Genomic DNA, 22,668 nt, shown 5'->3' on the forward strand with positions numbered 1-22,668 from the left:
TGCATACTGAATTGAGGCAGACACAACCATGTAATTTCTGAAGTTGATTAAAACAGAAGGGTTCCTTCTTAAATAAAAAGAACAATGTAATAAAATTCCCTTTGTTGCCTTTGCTTTTATCAGACAAAGCTACTGCTGTTGAAAATATTTTGAGTCAAAATGCAGACAATATTTTTACTCTCAGCCAAAGAATACAGGACTTACAGCATTTTTTAAGATGGTATTTATACATGATCCCTCAGTCATAAATGTTTCTAAATCAATATTTACTTCAAAAACAAATTTTTGGCCTATGTTTTTGCTGTTTTCTGTGATATTATGATTTCTTCATACACTTTTATTTTGCTTTAAGGATACTACTATGTGGAAAATGGTTAGAAGAAACACAAGCTCTCAAATATGTATTTTCAGGAATAAATAGGGTTTTACATCATTATGAGAATCATTCATTTCTGAATAATAATCAACTCAGGGCACTATTATTCATCTAACATCACTTTTATTGTTTTAAATTCTAATTGACTTAGTCTGTTATTTTATGCTAAATTTACTCTTGCAATGATTTTGTAAAAATTCCCTTGACAAATAAAAAGTCCACACACAAAACAACTCTATTTTATTTTATTTTATTTTATTTTTATTTTTTTTTTATTATACTTTAAGTTCTAGGGTACATGTGCATAACGTGCAGGTTTGTTACATATGTATACTTATGCCATGTTGGTGTGCTGCACCCATCAACTCGTCAACACCCATCAATTCATCATTTATATCATGTATAACTCCCCAATGCAATCCCTCCCCTCCTCCCCCCTCCCCCCTCCCCATGATAGGCCCCAGTGTGTGATGTTCCCCTTCCCGAGTCCAAGTGATCTCATTGTTCAGTTCCCACCTATGAGTGAGAACATGCGGTGTTTGGTTTTCTGTTCTTGTGATAGTTTGCTGAGAATGATGGTTTCCAGCTGCATCCATGTCCCTACAAAGGACGCAAACTCATCCTTTTTTATGGCTGCATAGTATTCCATGGTGTATATGTGCCACATTTTCTTAATCCAGTCTGTCACAGATGGACATTTGGGTTGATTCCAAGTCTTTGCTCTTGTGAATAGTGCCGCAATAAACATACGTGTACATGTGTCTTTGTAGTAGAATAATTTATAATCCTTTGGGTATATACCCAGTAGTGGGATGGCTGGGTCATATGGTACATCTAGTTCTAGATCCTTGAGGAATTGCCATACTGTTTTCCATAATGGTTGAACTAGTTTACAATCCCACCAACAGTGTAAAAGTGTTCCTATTTCTCCACATCCTCTCCAACACCTGTTGTTTCCTGACTTCTTAATGATTGCCATTCTAACTGGTGTGAGATGGTATCTCATTGTGGTTTTGATTTGCATTTCTCTGATGGCGAGTGATGATGAGCATTTTTTCATGTGTCTGTTGGCTGTATGAATATCTTCTTTGGAGAAATGTCTGTTCATATCCTTTGCCCACTTTTGATGGGGTTGTTTGTTTTTTTCTCGTATATTTGTTTGAGTTCTTTGTAGATTCTGGATATTAGCCCTTTGTCAGATGAGTAGGTTGCAAAAATTTTCTCCCATTCTGTAGGTTGCCTGTTCACTCTGATGGTAGTTTCTTTTGCTGTGCAAAAGCTCTTTAGTTTAGTGAGATCCCATTTGTCAATTTTTGCTTTTGCTGCCGTTGCTTTTGGTGTTTTAGACATGAAGTCCTTGCCCATGCCTATGTCCTGAATGGTACTACCTAGATTTTCTTCTAGGGTTTTTATGGTATTAGGTCTAACATTTAAGTCTCTAATCCATCTTGAATTAATCTTCGTATAAGGGGTAAGGAAAGGATCCAGTTTCAGCTTTCTACTTATGGCTAGCCAGCACCATTTATTAAATAGGGAATCCTTTCCCCATTTCTTGTTTCTCTCAGGTTTGTCAAAGATCAGATGGCTGTAGATGTGCGGTATTATTTCTGAGGACTCTGTTCTGTTCCATTGGTCTATATCTCTGTTTTGGTACCAGTACCATGCTGTTTTGGTTACTGTAGCCTTGTAGTGTAGTTTGAAGTTAGGTAGCGTGACGCCTCCAGCTTTGTCCTTTTGACTTAGGATTGTCTTGGCAATGCGGGCTCTTTTTTGGTTCCATATGAACTTTAAAGCAGTTTTTTCCAATTCTGTGAAGAAACTCATTGGTAGCTTGATGGGGATGGCATTGAATCTATAAATAACCTTGGGGAGTATGGCCATTTTCACGATATTGATTCTTCCTATCCATGAGCATGGTATGTTCTTCCATTTGTTTGTGTCCTCTTTGATTTCACTGAGCAGTGGTTTGTAGTTCTCCTTGAAGAGGTCCTTTACATCCCTTGTAAGCTGGATTCCTAGGTATTTTCTTCTCTTTGAAGCAATTGTGAATGGAAGTTCATTCCTGATTTGGCTCTCTGCTTGTCTGTTACTGGTGTATAAGAATGCTTGTGATTTTTGCACATTAATTTTGTATCCTGAGACTTTGCTGAAGTTGCTTATCAGCTTAAGGAGATTTTGGGCTGAGACGATGGGGTTTTCTAAATATACAATCATGTCATCTGCAAACAGGGACAATTTGACTTCTTCTTTTCCTAACTGGATACCCTTGATTTCTTTCTCTTGCCTGATTGCCCTAGCCAGAACTTCCAACACTATGTTGAATAGGAGTGGTGAGAGAGGGCATCCCTGTCTTGTGCCAGTTTTCAAAGGGAATTTTTCCAGTTTTTGCCCATTCAGTATGATATTAGCTGTGGGTTTGTCATAAATAGCTCTTAGTATTTTGAGGTACGTTCCATCAATACCGAATTTATGGAGCGTTTTTAGCATGAAGGGCTGTTGAATTTTGTCAAAAGCCTTTTCTGCATCTATTGAGACAATCATGTGGTTCTTGTCTTTGGTTCTGTTTATATGCTGGATTATGCTTATTGATTTGCGAATGTTGAACCAGCCTTGCATCCCAGGGATGAAGCCCAATTGATCATGGTGGATAAGCTTTTTGATGTGCTGCTGAATCCGGTTTGCCAGTATTTTATTGAGAATTTTTGCATCAATGTTCATCAGGGATATTGGTCTAAAATTCTCTTTTTTTGTTGTGTCTCTGCCAGGCTTTGGTATCAGGATGATGTTGGCCTCATAAAATGAGTTAGGGGGGATTCCCTCTTTTTCTATTGATTGGAATAGTTTCAGAAGGAATGGTACCAGCTCCTCCTTGTACCTCTGGTAGAATTCAGCTGTGAATCCATCTGGTCCTGGACTTTTTTTGGTGGGTAGGCTATTAATTGTTGCCTCAATTTCAGAGCCTGCTATTGGTCTATTCAGGGATTCAACTTCTTCCTGGTTTAGCCTTGGGAGAGTGTAAGTGTCCAGGAAATTATCCATTTCTTCTAGATTTTCTAGTTGATTTGCGTAGAGGCGTTTATAGTATTCTCTGATGGTAGTTTGTATTTCTGTGGGGTCGGTGGTGATATCCCCTTTATCATTTTTTATTGCATCTAATTGATTCCTCTCTCTTTTCTTCTTTTTTAGCCTTGCTAGCGGTCTGTCAATTTTGTTGATCTTTTCAAAAAACCAACTCCTGGATTCATTGATTTTTTGGAGGGTTTTTTGTGTCTCTATCTCCTTCAGTTCGGCTCTGATCTTAGTTATTTCTTGCCTTCTGCTAGCTTTTGAATGTGTTTGCTCTTGCCTCTCTAGTTCTTTTAATTGTGATGTTAGAGTGTCAATTTTAGATCTTTCCTGCTTTCTCTTGTGGGCATTTAGTGCTATAAATTTCCCTCTACACACTGCTTTAAATGTGTCCCAGAGATTCTGGTATGTTGTATCTTTGTTCTCATTGGTTTCAAAGAACATCTTTATTTCCGCTTTCATTTCGTTATGTACCCAGTAGTCATTCAGGAGCAGGTTGTTCAGTTTCCATGTAGTTGAGCGGTTTTGATTGAGTTTCTTAGTCCTGAGTTCTAGTTTGATTGCACTGTGGTCTGAGAGACAGTTTGTTATAATTTCTGTTCTTTTACATTTGCTGAGGAGTGCTTTACTTCCAATTATGTGGTCAATTTTGGAATAAGTGCGATGTGGTGCTGAGAAGAATGTATATTCTGTTGATTTGGGGTGGAGAGTTCTATAGATGTCTATTAGGTCCGCTTGGTGCAGAGATGAGTTCAATTCCTGGATATCCTTGTTAACTTTCTGTCTCGTTGATCTGTCTAATGTTGACAGCGGAGTGTTGAAGTCTCCCATTATTATTGTATGGGAGTCTAAGTCTCTTTGTAAGTCTCTAAGGACTTGCTTTATGAATCTGGGTGCTCCTGTATTGGGTGCATATATATTTAGGAGAGTTAGCTCTTCCTGTTGAATTGATCCCTTTACCATTATGTAATGGCCTTCTTTGTCTCTTTTGATCTTTGATGGTTTAAAGTCTGTTTTATCAGAGACTAGGATTGCAACCCCTGCTTTTTTTTGTTCTCCATTTGCTTGGTAGATCTTCCTCCATCCCTTTATTTTGAGCCTATGTATGTCTCTGCATGTGAGATGGGTCTCCTGAATACAGCAGACTGATGGGTCTTGACTCTTTATCCAGTTTGCCAGTCTGTGTCTTTTAATTGGAGCATTTAGTCCATTTACATTTAAGGTTAATATTGTTATGTGTGAACTTAATCCTGCCATTATGATATGAACTGGTTATTTTGCTCGTTAGTTGATGCAGTTTCTTCCTAGCCTCGATGGTCTTTACATTTTGGCATGTTTTTGCGATGGCTGGTACCGGTTGTTCCTTTCCATGTTTATGGCTTCCTTCAGGGTCTCTTGTAAGGCAGGCCTGGTGGTGACAAAATCTCTAAGCATTTGCTTATCTGTAAAGGATTTTATTTCTCCTTCACTTATGAAACTTAGTTTGGCTGGATATGAAATTCTGGGTTTAAAATTCTTTTCTTTAAGAACGTTGAATATTGGCCCCCACTCTCTTCTGGCTTGTAGAGTTTCTGCGGAGAGATCTGCTGTTAGTCTGATGGGCTTCCCTTTGTGGGTAACCCGACCTTTCTCTCTGGCTGCCCTTAAGATTTTTTCCTTCATTTCAACTTTGGTGAATCTGGCAATTATGTGTCTTGGAGTTGCTCTTCTGGAGGAGTATCTTTGTGGCGTTCTCTGTATTTCCTGAATTTGAATGTTGGCCTGCCCTACTAGGTTGGGGAAGGTCTCCTGGATGATATCCTGAAGAGTGTTTTCCAACTTGGTTCCATTTTCCCCCTCACTTTCAGGCACCCCAATCAGACGTAGATTTGGTCTTTTTACGTAATCCCATACTTCTTGCAGGCTTTGCTCATTTCTTTTTCTTCTTTTTTCTTTTGGTTTCTCTTCTCGCTTCATTTCATTCATTTGATCTTCAATCGCTGATACTCTTTCTTCCAGTTGATCGAGTCGGTTACTGAAGCTTGTGCATTTGTCACGTATTTCTCGTGTCATGGTTTTCATCTCTGTCATTTCGTTTATGATCTTCTCTGCATTAATTAGTCTAGCTGTCAATTCTTCCACTCTTTTTTCAAGATTTTTAGTTTCTTTGCGCTGGGTACGTAATTCCTCCTTTAGCTCTGATAAGTTTGATGGACTGAAGCCTTCTTCTCTCCTCTCGTCCAAGTCATTCTCTGACCAGCTTTGATCCGTTGCTGGCGATGGGCTGCGCTCCTTTGCAGGGGGAGATGCGCTCTTATTTTTTGAATTTCCAGCTTTTCTGCCCTGCTTCTTCCCCATCTTTGTGGTTTTATCTGTCTCTGGTCTTTGATGGTGGTGACGTACTGATGGGGTTTTGGTATAGGTGTCCTTCCTGTTTGATAGTTTTCCTTCTGACAGTCAGAAGGACTGTCTGTTGGTCTGTTGGAGATTGCTTGAGGTCCACTCCAGACCCTGTTTGCCTGGGTATCAGCAGCAGAGGTTGCCGAAGATAGAATATTGCTGAACAGCGAGTGTACCTGTCTGATTCTTCCTTTGGAAGTTTCCTCTCAGGGGTGTACTCCACCCTGTGAGGTGTGGGGTGTCAGACTGCCCCTAGTGGGGGATTTCTCCCAGCTAGGCTACTCAGGGGTCAGGGACACACCTGAGCAGGCAGTCTGTCCATTCTCAGATCTCAACCTCCGCGTTGGGAGATCCACGGCTCTCCCCAAAGCTGGCAGAGTCGTTCGCGTCTGCACCGGCTCCCGCTACTTCCCCTGTTGGTCTTCAGCTGTGCGCTGTCCCCAGAGGTGGAGACTACAGAGACAGGCAGGCTTCCTTGAGCTGCTGTGAGCTCCACCCAGTTCGAGCTTCCCAGCGGCTTTGTTTACCTACTTAAGCCTCAGCAATGGCGGGCGCCCCTCCCCCAGCCTCGCTGCTGCCTTGCGGATAGATCGTGGCAGACTGCTGTGTTAGCAGTGAGGGAGGCTCCGTGGGCGTGGGACCCTCCCGGCCAGGCGTGGGATATATTCTCCTGGTGTGCCTGTATGCTTACAGCGCAGTATTGGGGTGGGAGTTACCCGATTTTCCAGGTGTTGTGTGTCTCAGTTCCCCTGGCTAGGAAAACGGATCCCCTTCCCCCTTGCGCTTCCAGGTGAGGCGATGCCTCGCCCTGCTTCAGCTCTCGCTGGTCAGGCTGCAGCAGCTGACCAGCACCGATTGTCCGGCACTCCCTAGTGAGATGACCCCAGTACCTCAGTTGAAAATGCAGAAATCACCGGTCTTCTGTGTCGCTCGCGCTGGGAGTTGGAGACTGGAGCTGTTCCTATTCGGCCATCTTGCTCCGCCCCAACAACTCTATTTTAAAAAGTAAACTGAGAAACTCCCCTTTACCAAAATGTGTATTTTCTTAATTTAAGAAATACTCATCCATATATTATTTTAGTATAAAGTCACACAGGCCAAATTATAAACTGAAAATTTGTAATTTACAATGATAACATACATTTATTTTATTAATTTAAAATTTATAATTTATAATTATAAAAAGAATATGTTTCCAGAACTGAAGCTGTAACATTAGGATTAATATTAGAGATTATTCAATCTCTAATACATTTGAGACTAGAGATTATTCAGCCCTTCATAATTGATGTTAAATATGAAATAATTGGCATCTATAAAAATTGATAAGCACTGGAATGAGATATCCAGTGCACATACAACTTTTCTCTCTGTGGTGATCTTTAAAACAATGATACATTTCTCTAGAGGATACAAGGGTATCTCATTCCAAAGGTACCCCAGTAGACCAAACAAGCAGTTGAAATGTATTTTATTTCAAGATTATCATAATGCTTTCCCATCAATTGAATATCAGTGTTCCTTATTTTGTTTCCTTATTTTGTAACAAAGTAGGAGAATCTTTTGTTATAGGATGGCAACAAACTTGTTTAAAACATACCAAATATAAATTAGAGGGTTTTTAAAATATAAAAGCAAGACTATCAACTAACAAAAATGGTTATTTTCAGATTTCAATTTAATTCTAAAATTTACTTTCTATGATAAGGAATTTGCAATTAATATCTTCAAGATATAACCTTCAATCTACTTTCAGGGTGAGATACAAGAAATATGCCTCTCCTTAGCTATTTCTCAAACATGGACATTTGTATTTCTGTCTAAGATGAGGTGACAGACAATTTTATCAGTGATGTTGTTCTATTCACTAAAGTTGAGAGCCTGACTCGTAAAAATGTAACTTTTTATCCTCCATGAAATTCAGTTCTTTCAGTCAGAATGAAATTAAAATGTTAGTCCATTTTTGGAAATAGTAAGATATCCGTTTATGGAAAGACATCCCATATTCATGGGTTGGAATAAATAATATTGTTAAGATGTCTGTACCACTCAAAGCAATTTACAGACTCGATGGAATCCCTATTAAAATTCCAGTGACATTTTTGGCAGATGTAAAAGAAACAATCCTAAATTTCATTTTGAACAACAAAAGACCCAGAATAGCCAAAACAATCTTAAGCCAAAAGAACAAAACTGGAGGTATAATAATTACCCGATTCAAAAGTATTCTATAATGCTCTAGTAATTAAAAGAGCAGGATAGTAGTATAAAAACAGACATATAGACCAAAGGAACAGAACAGAGAGTCCAAAAATAAATCCACATATTTATGATCAACTGATCAACCAAAGTGCTAAGAACACACAATGAAAAAAGGACATTCTCTTCGATAAATGATTCTGAGAAATTAGATATCCAAATGCAGGAGAATGCAATTGGACATTTATCTCACACCATATAAAAAAAACAATTCAAAATGGACTGAAGACTTAAAACCTGAACCTGTAAAATGATTTGAAGAAAACAGGTAAAAGCTTCCTGACAGTGGTCTGGGCAAACTTTTTTTTTTTTTTAATCTGACTCCCAAAGCACAGGCAACAAGAGGAAAATTAGATGACTGTTATTGCATCAAACTAAAAAGCTTCTGCTTAGCAAAAGAAACAATCAACAGAGTGAAGAGACTACTTTCTATCATAATTTTAAACTATCAAAGCTCTAAATCTATACAGAATATTTGAGTTGAGCAAAGTGAGATAACTATCCTCGACATCCCACAGTTTTCGAAAGAGGAGATGTAGGCATCTTGAATTAACAGTGAGATGGAGTGGGGTCATGAGACTCTGACCAGGACAATGATACAAAAATAATTACAGAGCCATAGGTCTTAACTGGCTATCCATGCTATCTTATTAGCCAAGTGTGATAGATTTTGCAAGTCTTGGCCATATGGGGAAATAATTACTGTGTAATTTTTATACTTAATGTGGCCTATGTGGAATATGTTAACTACATTAGACCTACATATAAATAGATACAGTTTATAATATTTACCAGTCTTCAAGTCATCACAAGCAGATTTATATAATGAAAATAAGGAGCATTTAGAATAAAAACACCCTTTTATAACTATCTCACGGAGCAGGAAAACCCTCCCTGAATGTTACATATTTTTCAATCTGAAAAAGCAGAGCCGTAGAGCCTCAATGACTAATTAATGTTTCTTAACGAGAATTCTACATGGAAATATGTGTATATGTTCATCTGTGTGTGTGTGTGTGTGTGTGTGTGTGTATATACACACACACACACACATACACACACACACACACACACACACAAAGAGAGAGAAAGAGAGAGAGAGGGTTGTTTAGAATTTCCAAGACTCTAATCATACATAATTTACTGTCCCTTGCTTTACAATTTGTAAGGAAAGTGGAAAGAAGTGTTTGTGGTCTCAGCATGCACACACCTTTGCTCCCAGCTCATTATAATGCAGTTTCAAAGCTGTTACTCTTTCATCGAGTTCTTTGGGATTTTCCGTCTGCTTTTTCTGTACAATCTGACGTCCAGTCTTTATCACCATCTCCACTTCAGATTTCACTTCACTCAGACTTTTATACAAGTTCTAAGTTTAAACATAAAACAAAACATAATAATCAGTAGAGTTAAAGTACTTCATAATATTATTAACAGAAAGAAATAGAGATCCCCTTAATTACTAGTCCATGCTTACAATTTTAATAGAGTAGCATTTTGTAGCAGTGGTCAATATCTAGCTTTTGCATTTTCTGTTGATTTTTCTATTTTTGTCTACACAGATGCAGATACGTGTAATTTGCAGCTATTCTTATTAAACTGAGAGTTAATCATATATATGTGTCTTGTGAGATACATATATATATCAATGTAGTTCTTCAACGAACATAAATGTCAATTCTGAATTTTACATGACTTCTATTTTAAATATTGGAGTTATATAATTCTAGCCATAAATTTGGATGAATTCACTCATTCATCGGGTATTTATTGAGTGGTTACTATGAACCAGATAGTATCTGAATCACTGGGAAGTCAGTGGTGGCCAAAACGCACACATTCGCTGCTATTTTCATGGTACTTACATATTAGTAAGGTAAAACAACTAAATTTCTAGATCATAATTTTAATATATATTGTATCATATATAACAAAGTGAGGTCATTTTCAATGTTAATTAAAATACTCAAATTTGTTTTCTTCGAAGTGCTGATGAAAAACATGAACAGATATAAAAATATTATTTACAATTCACATGTACATCACAACTATAAAGCACACGCATATTGTTTCACAAAAATAGGTTGCTGCAAAAAAGCATCGTAAGACAAGTGTCATAACTTTGGAAGTCAGCTATGTTCACAATTATACCACCAACACCACTCCAACACCACTTGATGTCTTAATTTTGCTTTGTAACTATTTTCCTAGAAATATATGTGTTTGTATGTGTATGTCCATGTATTCAAATATATGTGTGTGTGTATATATGTATACATATATATAATACTTGACATTATGTATCTCTGCTTTAATTTGTTTAGTCATAAATCTAAACTATCAGTACGTATTTTAGTATTACCAAAAAATAAACTTGCTAGTAGGTAATTGTTTTTATGGAATTAGAACAAAAATCAGGTTTAATTTTTTTTTTTTTTTTCAGTTTAAAAGTAAGGTCTAAAACAAAACATTTTGTAAAGGCTGGGCAATTATCTGATTGTCATATGCCTATTTCCATATTAATCCTCTCTTTGATAACTGATGTTAACATTTCTTTATTACTAATAATTATGACTTTTGCCTGAGCTTTCCAGATGATATTTTTTACTTCATTTTACTCTTGTAAGATATAAAAATATCTGTGTATCTGGAAACACGGAAATTAATTATTATGTTGAAAATCAACTATGCTAACTTGGAATCAGAGATTTTTCTAAATTATTTATTCTCTGAACTTCAAAAAAATCTAAATGCTTTATTTTGATGACGACAATTCCCTCAAGGTACTGTTAGCCATTAACATCATTTCATTCAATAGGCAAATAAAATATTTATAAACAAAGAGGAGAAATATTATTTATATTTGTGTTCATGCCAGTAAGACTTTTATAAATAGACAAACATTTCTTGAAGGCAAGACTATGATGATGGTATATACCACAAAGCATCTTAAATAATGAAAACACTAAACAGTGTAAGGATATTCTTATGAAAGAACTGCTTGAATTGGTCCTGACATTTAAACCAGAACCAGAAGCCAATTCAGCAAGTGCCTTGAGCAGTTTCCTTTGTACTGACACAGGGCACAGTCATAGCTGGACACAGGTGAGATTGTTCTCAGCTCATATTTACTGGTAGATACATTTTATTAGGTAACATCAGAGATCTGTTTCTAGAAAAGAATGAAAAGTGCTCACTTTGCAAATATTACTCATGAATAATGTACTTGGGTCATTTATGTTTTTTTTTTTTTTGCAAAATTTAAGATGGGATATGTTCCCATATATTCCTATTCTTATTCATCTAATATCAATTAACTACTTTCTATCATTTCTAATCCAAGTTTCTTTTTGGGGGTGAGAATAATTAAAGTAATTATACCACAATAAATGAAGCTTGAATTATGAAAATATATTATTGAATAAGAATACCTCATATTTTTCACAAACATGTATTTAAGATATTTGTTAAAAAGAAAAATATTTTCCTAGTCATGATGATATGACTACAATGTATCTGAAGTAATCTGTTTTTCATTGATATTATGGAGTAGATGTAGAAATACTATTTAAAATACCAAGTACTAAATAGACTAGTTTTCTCTTTAATGTTAACAACATTCTGTGTTTTCATTTTATGTGACTTTCTACTCTAGTGTCAATAGTACATGTAGAGTTATAATAATACTTATGTTACTCTAGTAGATGCAATCATACCTCAGCTTTATGTTTTCAGAGGAATCATCTTAGTTGGTGAACTTCCAATAATAGCAACATAGGACACCGCTCAGTATTACAAAGTTTAAATCAGATTTATGCTATAAGCTATTTGTACCTTTCCATGCCTTTTAATTCTGTGTTGTCTCGTGGCATTTCAGTGTATATCCAGTACTGGTGTTTAAAGGAAAGTCATTAAGGTTTGGAATAAGAGTACCTGAATTGGAATCTTGCTTTGCCATTCACCAGCTGTTTGTCCTTAAATTCTCTAAGGTAATCAGCCTTAAGAATTAAAGGTGGCTTCTGTATGCCATTTAGCTTACTTGGCATCCATTATTTATGGAGTTGTTAGGATTATTGCAAGTACTGCTGTTACTATTTTTACATTAATATATTTCCTTTCTAGATTTCCATTTAAAATATATTTAAAGAATCATAAAAATTAAACACAAGCAACATCCTTTTACATTCTGCACAGTTCTTAGCAGAATTATAGATTCAAAAGAGACACACAGAGTAGGCCACAATACATGTGCCAATTTTTGTTCTCAATCTTAAAATTATATAGTATAATTATTATGGTTATCTGAAAACAATTTTTTCTTATAAAAGAGCAGATACGTATTAATGAGGAAAGTCAAGGGGTACCTGCATATTTGCCAACAGAAATACATACCACACAATGATTTAACTGTGACTGTACTACTTCCTGTTCCACACTCTTGGTTTCCAACGCAGGCAAGTGCATCTTCACTTCATCTAAAATCATCTTACTTTCTTGTAGACGCTGCTCAAAATTGGCTGGTTTCTGAAATAATCGAAACTTCATGGAGACATCTTGCAATTTTTTCTGTAAGGACAGTGTAAAAAGGCACTGATTTAATTTTGCCTTTCAAACAATAACTGGTCATATTTTTATTAATAGTTTTGCCTTTATTTCTGAAGATACACAGAAAAATAAAAACAAAATAAAGCAGTATTTTTCCATTCATACAACACAAGAAAACCTACATTTGGGAGAATAATTCAGCAGTTTTTTCTTAATGTTATACTAAATAAAAGGTAATTAATTAACCCATTTTATCTTTAAAATGTAGAAAGCAAAAAACTCATTGTTTAGACATCAACTTGTAGTTTTCAAATAATGTCCTCAAATCCAATCTTGCCAATAATCAAGTTGTCTAATATAGACTGGATTATGTTATAATGCCCAACAAAAACATGTTTCTTAGTTTCTGAAATGAAATATACCTGTGCAACATCAATCTGAGACAGGACTCTTTGGGCAGCCTCCTTCCCCTGGTTATGTTTCTTCATTTCTTCTAAACTGATCTCATGACTTGTCAAATCAGATTGGATTTTCTGTTGGGAGGATAGCATTATTAGTTAACACGCTCTACAAAGAACAACCAACTTTCCAAGAAGACGAAATTCAGAAACTCTCCTAAACCATCACTACCATGTAGCTTCCTTTAAAACGACCATAAATTGGCCAAGAGTGGTGGTTCACACCTGTAATCCTAGCACTCTGGGAGGCCGAGGCAGGTGCATCACCTAAATAGAATTATCGTAAATATTTTCTACTTTCATAAATTGCCAAAAGTGAAATGATTCATTTCTTCTCTATGGGATTATTATGAAAAAAGCAATAATCATTTCGAGTCAATAACAACTATTTCAGATATCATTCTCAATATGCAATTTATATCTTATATGTAGAATTGATATGTTTTATCTTTGAAGTTACACTCAAATCTGACCAAAGACAAGATGTTAACCTGTAAGATTCAGCTAACTGTGACAGGCATGAGACATAATGAGAAAATTGCATGTGGAAAATACTCCTTAATCACATTCTTTTTATTTTATTGTATTTCATTGTACAGGCAGGGTCTTGCTATGTGACCCAGGCTTGTCTCAAAATCCTGGCCTTAAGCAATTCTCCTGTCTCAGCCTCCCACAGTGCTGTGATTATGGGCGTGAGCCACTGTGCCTGGCCTTAGTGTTGTTTAGTCAGTCATCATGTGCCATATTTCAGTTAAATTTCAGGGAAGCTATAAATTTAATAAACGGAAGTTACATGCCCCAAATGGGTATTGTTATTTGTCTGATAGGTATTTGATGACTTCCTGCAGATACTGATTTTGAATTTTAGATAACTATAAAACATTTCAATATTTATATATTTAATAAAGACATCTGTCAGCAAGTTCTACTGTAAAGTATATTCTACATTTAACATATGAATTTCTGAGCCAGTTAAAGGCATGGATCTCTGCAGCATGTGGATACCAAAATAATACATTTATTTATTTATTTCTGTCAAATTCATAAAAATCAGCTAGTGGTCAAGTCATTCTAATTTAAAATTCAGTTATTATTAGATTATTAGAATTTAGAGAAGAAACTAAGTTACACCAGAGTGCCCATAACATTATCATGTGGATCATTTTGTATAATGCACATTAGTGTAAGTGAATTTACACTAATTGGAGTAAATTCTAATACATATCATTAGAAGATAACATCAGTTTTGCTTAGCAGTTTCCAGAGAGAACTATAGCCCTGAACTGAGTAATGAGAATTATACCAAGAAAATGGGCTAAGTGGTTAAGGAGTTGTTTATGCAAGGTTATAGATTCACAGGTCTAACTTAATATTATTCCTTAGAATATTAATCCTAACAATTATAGAGGCAAATTAATTAAGAATTACCTAAATGGTTAGAATTCTGCCTTAAAACAAATGAGAGAATACTCATATAAATGTATCTTATTTTATTACCATATACATGATCTTCTTTGGTTGAACAACTACCTTGTGTGAGAAATACTGATACGTTTTGGGAACCTAGAATCTGGGAGTAGGGATCCATCTAGGTGCATGACATTATTTATAGAGCAAGAAACATCACAGAATCTATAAAATTTGATGGAAGTATGCAGGGTGGAGTAATGCTCGTATGGAGGATGTCACAAGGGAGTTGATGTTAAAGTAGAACTTTGAATAATTAGTAAGCATTGCTGGGAGTAACAGATGCTTTAGAGGGGTTATGACCAGGGCCTTTCATCCTGAAAATGTTAATCCTCCTCAAAAAGATGGGCCAATAACAACCATGTCTGTGCCACATAATTCTGGACAACTCCATGTTATGGGTGATCAGAATGTGGAAAATGCTTGTGTCAAGAGAGAATCATCAGAATTTCTCTCAGAAAATTAGAATTGACAGAAGAAAGTCTGGTCAAACTGTGAGTGCTTGGAATTGCGTCACATATGCTAACAAATTGCGCTTCTGAAGTCCCTAGTTTGCAGAGTGGATTGAGGAAGAGCAAAGGTCCATGCAGAGAGAGAGAGAGAAGAAAGAAGTAGATGCATAGGGAGTAAGGTGGTAACAAAAATATTGATAGCTTCCAATAGCAGGCTGCAGTCTGGCTTTTTTTTTTTTTTTTTTTCTAGATGGAGCCTCGCTCTGTCACCCAGGCTGGAATGCAATGGCACTATCTTGGCTCACTGCAACCTCTGCCTCCTGAGTTCAAGTGATTCTCCTGCCTCAGCCTCCCAAGTAGCTGCGATTACAGGTGCCCACCACCATGCCCAGCTAATTTTTACACTTTTTAGCAGAGACGGGGTTTTACCATGTTGGTCAGGCTGGTCTCAAACGCCTGACCTCAAGTGATCCACCTGCCTCAGCCTCCCAAAGTGCTGGGATTACAGGTGTGAGCCACCGCGTCCAGCCTGTAGATAGCATTTTCAAAAGACGGCTGCAATAATAGCTTCCACAGCACATGCTCCTCCTACCATTCCCTCATCAAGAGGTGACGTTTATTTCTTCAGCTCTTTAAATCTGGGTTGACTCTTTGACTGCTTTGACCAATAGAATATAGTCCAATTGCCAGTTATGGCAAAAGTCCTTAAGTGGCCTGGCAGCTTCCACTTCTGTATTTTTAGAACAGTCATTCTTAGGGTGCTCCCTTTTAGAATCCATCCAACATATTATGCTCTGAGAAAGCTAAGTCAGATGAAAAAGCCATGGATACATGCTTCAGTAACAATTACAAGTAGGCTTTCAACCAACAACTGCTAGCCACGTGAGTGAGTGATCTTGGATGTTCAGCCCAGTTGAGCTTCAGGTTGCTATAGTATCAGCCAACGATGGACTAAAATCACATAAGAAACCCCAAAAGAGAACCATTCAGGTGAGCTTTCTTAACCCGCAAAACCATTAGCAGGAATAATAAATGGCTACCATAAATAACCAAAACACAGGCATTAGTCCCTTCTTCAGTCAAAACTTTATTATTGTCCTTGGTTTCTATGACACATTACTGTTTCCATACGACAAATCTCTCTCTCATTTGTTTTGCTTTAGTTACTTCAATTTTGTTACTTCTAAATAAGAGTCCTAAATACTGTATATGCATACTGGATATGCAAGGATATAGGAGTTGTAAAAACAAAAGCATTTCTGGTTGAACAGAAACAAGGTGTGGAGACAGGGCGCTGAAGAACATAAGGAGTTTGGCAAAAATATAACAAGAAATGTAGGTGGAAATCAGGTACTAAATAATCTTATGTTCCAAATGAATGGTTTCCACTATTTTGATCATGAAGATGAATTTCAAAATTTGAAATTGATCATAATCACAGATAACAGTAGTTTTATTGCTAATATTTAATAACTAAGGAAATTCATAGGAAAGAAATGCGACGCAAATCAGCAGTATGTTGACGTGAGTTTGCATTTTAATAATCACTATGTGTGTCTGTATAGAGAGAGAGAAAGAGAAATAGTACATTTGTATAATATGTATTTTTTTCAGTGTTTTCAAGTGTTAGAGGAAAGCAGGAAGAGAGCAAATCGAGAACCATGGAGAACACAGAAATTTAACCAACATGGAAAGAAAAGCACCAAATAAATAGAAACAACAGTCAAAGAGAAGGAAAAGAAGAACTAGAAAAGAGAGAAAATCTCACATCAATTGATGTGAGAATTTTAAGAATGAGAGAGAGAGGTTAACAGTGTCAGTTTCAGATAGGTTCAATGGGATCAATAGTAATCAGGGTACATGAGGTGGTTAATGACCATTGGAGCTAGAAGAGAGGCCGTGGATGATGAGAACAGAAATCGTATTTTCAAGTGCTGCCCTGATTAAGGATCAAGGAGCATTCTTACAAAAATAGTTTAAATTACTTTTGCAGAGTTTTGTCTCTACACATAATAAAATTCAGGTCAATCAGACTTAAACGTACTTTGAGGCTACATGAAAGGAGCCAACAGATAAAGTGATTTTTTTTTTTTTTAATGTAAGAAGAAATTGGTTAGGTAAAAAACCCTGTTTAAAGCAAGGAAACCAGAGTGAAGCACAAAGCTCAGGGCCAAAGGAAAATATTAGCAGGAGTAGAGGTGGCTCTTTCTCAGAAAACAAAAGTAAGATGTGAAGATGCAAGAAGTTGAATGTTTCCTACTTGGTGCTCTCTGAGTATCAGGGTGAAATCATGTTAACATTAATCATGATTTAAATTTCAGGGCTCTCTCTTGCCACCTTGGACAAAGCATCAACATGTTCCGAACCTTGATTTCCTCATGTCTAGCCCAAGAATGATAATAGCAAGCCAGCAATGAGGTTTTCTTATCTGAGAAATTCTCATTTCTTCAGTAGTCAACTACATTGGTTTTGGTCAAAAAGATCAGATGTGACAGTATATGTAAAAATACCTGTCTATGTTGCTTGCACAAATATTTAGTTATAAGTTATCAGCGATAAAACATGTCATTTCCTCATAAGCACAAAACCCTAGGTATCTGCTGAGGATGAGAGGAGAGAATCAAGGTGGAGTTTAAGTCAAAGTGATGAAACTTGAATAGCAATTGTGGTTACTGTGAAAGGAAACTGATGGGGAAAAAATGAGAATATACTCAGAGAGGGTAGAGGGCCCAAATTACACATCCGTAATCATATCTGTGTACATGTATTTAAAAGTTTTTCCATCCCGTTAGCCTCCAAGGTTAGTAGAGGAAAAAATGAAGTATACACATAGTCCCTTAACCTTTTATACCAGAGGTGTCAAAGAAGAGCAAACAAAACATAAATAAAGAAATCATCATCAGTATCCTCACCACTGCAGACATTTGCGTGAACTTATGCACTCACACTTTATATAATTAATTCCATCTCTTAATCATATTAACAGAAGTATTTATCATCTTCATTTACAAATGAAGTAGAAATGTCAGCACGCGCAAGGTAAAATAACTACGAAGTAACAAAGTTGCTGCCATTCGAACAATTATACTCCCTCTTTAATTATGGTTTTAAAATAAAAGTATCCTCCAAATAGACATTTGTGGGGGGAAAAAAAGAAATTTAATCTTATTTATATGTCGATAGCATTTAGTTAATTCAATTCAATACATTGTTCAGCTTCTACTACTCAATTCCACACAGTGAGAACAAAACCATTGCCCCTATACCTCCAGAAGCTTTATTTTGAGAGGCAAAATGTAGATATATAAGTAAATTACAAAGCAGAAATATATGTAATGCAATAGAAAAACTAACATCACACACTGGGGCCTATTGTGAGGTTGGGGGAGGGGGGAAGGATAGCATTAGGAGATACACCTAATGTAAATGACAAGTTAATGGGTGCAGCACACCAACACGGCACACCTATACGTATGTAACAAACCTGCACGTTGTGCACACATACCCTAGAACTTAGAGTACAATAAAAAAAATTAAAAAGAAAAACTCATGATCTGTGATCAGAAAGATAAAAATTAATATCTGTTGTATAATCTGGTGATTTTTAGGAAGTCGACATAATTTAACTAGCATATGGCTGAGAAGGGGTCTTGGAGGGTCAGAGAATAAGAATATAGGATCTCATTTTAGGCTGTAGGAAACAAGCTAGCAAAGATTAGGCTTGTGACATCCAGAGTGTGTGGGTTTAATTTAACGGAAGGAAAGACTGTGAGTCAGTAAAGAATTACTATCCAGATGAGGAATTAGTATGAAGCTATAGAGCCTTAAGTTTCAGTCCTCTCACTTGCAAGAGACCCTTCTATAATCCAGCATTTAATTTTCTATTTATAACTTTTTTCTTCATAGACTGCCCCTGGAAATTCTAGAAGCTTGGCATTACAAAGCAAAGCCAAGATAGCATAAGTGATCATTGCAACACAGGCCTTTCTGATAAGTTCCACATTTTCCCAAATGAGCCATATTGTTGTCATAAGTCATAAATAATAGGGACAACAATAACTTACAAACATATAAACAAACACTTGACTTTTATCTGTTGGCAGGGGATATGAAGGACCAAGTAACCTGTGAGAGGAAGGTTAGGCAATTTGGAGTTCAATGCAAAGCATTCCATGGAAGATGAAATATACATATTTCTATTAAATGGTTAGAGAAACTGTTGAGGATGAGCTTCTGTGGTTTTACAAAGGTTGCCACCACTAAAATTGTTAACATTGATAAAAATCATCACTGAACATCATATAAAATGAGACTTTTTCATAATTTATAGGCATTTCTAGAGAAATTCACATATTTGTAGTACTGTTCCAATATGATTAGAGATAAAAATTTCTTTACGCATTGAGTAGATTATGCATTAAAAAGAATCCAGTGGTTAAACGTATTTTGGAAAGTGAAGATGAACATGTGTCTATACTACAGAACTTCTCAGAATATTTATTAATATGCATTGTGTATATCCAAGAGTCATACAATACTTTGTGGATGTTATCCTTCTGCTTTTTTTTGACAGAGTGTATCACACAAGTAGATTTGGAAAAAGGCTATCCAACATACTTAATATATTCATTAATAATAATTCAATTCATTACTAAAATTGTAAAATCAAATGTATTTATATTTCCAATTGATTCCACTATGGGTAAGCTGTAAAACATGCGTGACATTTATATTTTGCCAGCATCTTTACACATTAATTCCACAAATTTTACATTTAAATTATAATTAACTTTTAGTTTGTATTTAGGATATCTTTTACCACCTAATTTACCTAACCTCATCAGAATTTTATTCTGGAAACACATAAGTGAAAAATGCTTATCACTTTAGTGCAGGCTGACTGTGAAATAGATAAGTCACTTGTACAAATAACAAAGTATTATTGAAACTTCTGGGAAGAACAATCTCCTATATTAAAATCACTCATGAAAAAGACAATGTAATCATTTTCTTTTGTGGCATTATGGGAATATCATGCAAGAAAATAAAATTGTAGAAGAAAACACTGGAGACAGAAGATGTAATCCAAAGGAAAATGATCTTTATACTTGTCTACCAGATCTCTAAGGTGTCCAAAGATGTGAAGGATGTATAATTTGAGTTATATTTTCACCTAACATATACATCTAGTGGGATATGGATAGTAAGCATTTGAAGAAAACAAATAAACCAACCCCAAACAACTGATCTTGTGAAATTATCAGCCTGGCTTCATATAAAAATCAGAAAATTCTAACGGAAACAAAGTAAGAGGAAAGAGCAAATCAGGGATACTGACTTGAACACTCACATATGCTCTATGAGGGGTTCTCAATCCAATACCTTTCAGAAGCACTAGATTTTCTTCATCCATCTCAAGTAACAGAAGGCAAATTATATCATTCCATTATGAAAAAAAGACATTTGAGCTTATCTCATCATTCCATTATTTTAAAAAGGCATTTGAGCATGCAGTAATTATGTTCACAGCACTATATATTCAAAGTAGGAATGGCGGGGCGCAGCAGTTCACGCCTGTAATGCCAGCACTTTGGGAGGCTGAGGCAGGAGAATCACTTGAACCTGGGAGGCAGAGTTTGCAGTGAGCCAAGATTGTGCCACTGCACTCCAGCCTGGGCAATAGAGTGAGACTCCATCTCAAAAAACAAAAACAAAAACAAAACAAAACAAAAAAAAAAAAAAAACAAGTAGGAAAATAAGTGAAATCGAATTAACCATTTTTCCACTGAACATGGTAAAGGGCAAAATTGTAGAACAAAAAAAATCCATCAAACATTAATCACATTTTAAATACAGGACTTTACAATTAACTGAGAAGAGAGCAGGGTTTTTTTTAAAAAATCATGCTTTACCTCATCAAACCATTCTCATATATCCAATAAATAACAGAAAATGGCAAGCAAAATTATACTGTAGCTGTCTAAAGTAATGGAATAAAGAAAACGGTATCAAATAATTATTGGAGTTTCTGTGGTGTCAAAGACAGGAAAAACTTAGAGAAAAGAAAATATTTTAGAAAAAAAGTAAAATATTTCATGTTGAGACTATTGATTGATGGAGGAATGTACCACTGTTAGATTAGTAATTGCGAAAGAGATAGTAATTTTGAAATTGTTATTTTCAAGAAAGGGAAATGGCCACATATCACACGTACTTAGAAAACTAAAGAGAGAAAATCTACCAAAAGATTTGAGATGATATGTACTTTCCAAAGATAGGAACGTGCAAGAAATATAATTATTTTCATAGAAAAAAATAATGTTGAAAAGTTTCAGGTTATACTTTATAATAATTCAACAAGTAAAAAAAAGAAGACATTCACAGAGCTTTTTACTACTCTTTTTTTAAAACATCCATAAGTTGAGTAACTTAGAAAAATATTACCTATAAATTAAGTTTTGCCAGCTAAAGAAGTTTTGACTTTTATCAGAAATATGCAACAGGGCCAAAGGAAGCATTCTATTTCAGTGTTTCCCCTACATTGTTCCTTGACATATGAGTTTTGTGGTATATCAACACATTTCTAGAGGAAAAGGTGTCTGTGGCGTCTTATCAAATTTAACTTAAACTTTTAATTTTGAAAATACAAAAAAGTGGGTCAAAAATCTCCAGCAGAGAAGTAAAGCATATAAATTTTTCTGTGTAAACTTGACCACAGAATCTTTTAAAAATAAAAAACTGGACATTGTATATAATTATTATTACTTGTAATATACCTGAGAAATGATGTTATGCTTAGTTGTAATGACAATAATAGAAGAGTCCATTATAATAATGTATTTTCTAACAATGACATTCTTCACAGAAACAGAAAAAACAGTCTTAAAATTTATATGGAACTGCAGAAGACCCAGAATAGCCAAATATATCCTAAGCAAAAAAGAACGAAACTGGAGGAATCACTTTACCTGACTTTAAATTATACTACACAGCTCTAGTAACTGAAACAGCATGGTACTGGCATAAGTGCAGACACATAGACCAATGGAACAGAATACAGAACCCAGAGATAAAGCCATACATCTACAGTGACTTAGTTTTTTGACAAAGTGCCAAGAACACACATTGGGGAAAGGAGTCCTTTAATAAATGGTGCTGGCAAAATTGGATATCCAAATGCAGAAGAAAAAAACGAGACCTCTATCTTCAACTGTATATAGAAATCAAATCAAAATGGATTAAATACTTACATCTAAGACCTCAAATTATGAAACCACTACAAGAAAACATGGGGGAAAATCTCCAGAACACTGGTCTGGGCAAGAAATTCTTGAGCCATACCCCACAAACACAGGCAACCAAAGCAAAAAGGACAAATGGTATCATACCAAGTTAAAAACCTCCTTCACAGCAAAGGATACAACTCACGAAGTAAAGAGACAACCCACGGAATGGGAGAAAATATTTCCAAACTACCCATCTGACAAGGGATCAACAACTAGAATATATAAAGAGCTAAAACAACTCTATAGGAAAAAACTAATAATCTGATTAAAAATGGGCAAAATATCTGAGTAGACACTTTTTTTGAAAGAAGATAAATGACGAATGGGTATATGAAAAGGTTCTCAATATCACTGGTCATAAGAGAAATGTAAATCAAAACCAC

At 35.7% G+C, this 22,668-nt stretch overlaps 1 protein-coding gene and 1 non-coding gene across 4 annotated transcripts in view; one reads left to right on the forward strand and one right to left on the reverse strand.

Annotated features, from left to right (window-relative positions):
• DMD (dystrophin) overlaps positions 1–22,668 on the reverse strand; it is a 2,245,117-nt gene that overhangs the window by 1,369,160 nt on the left and 853,289 nt on the right. For all 3 annotated transcript variants that reach the window (XM_030933724.1, XM_030933725.1, XM_030933726.1), the window contains 3 exons: positions 13,045–13,155; positions 12,470–12,643; positions 9,291–9,446 (listed from right to left, as the gene is read on the reverse strand). In XM_030933724.1, the coding sequence (XP_030789584.1) occupies positions 9,291–9,446; positions 12,470–12,643; positions 13,045–13,155 (441 nt within the window). The remainder of the gene's footprint in view (positions 1–9,290; positions 9,447–12,469; positions 12,644–13,044; positions 13,156–22,668) is intronic.
• On the forward strand, positions 9,059–9,243 carry LOC115898888. Its single transcript, XR_004058542.1, has one exon. It is a non-coding gene; the product is annotated as a small nucleolar RNA SNORA23 (small nucleolar RNA).

Source organism: Rhinopithecus roxellana, chromosome 7 (genome assembly GCF_007565055.1).
Source record: "Rhinopithecus roxellana isolate Shanxi Qingling chromosome 7, ASM756505v1, whole genome shotgun sequence".
Classification (NCBI taxonomy): domain Eukaryota; kingdom Metazoa; phylum Chordata; class Mammalia; order Primates; family Cercopithecidae; genus Rhinopithecus; species Rhinopithecus roxellana.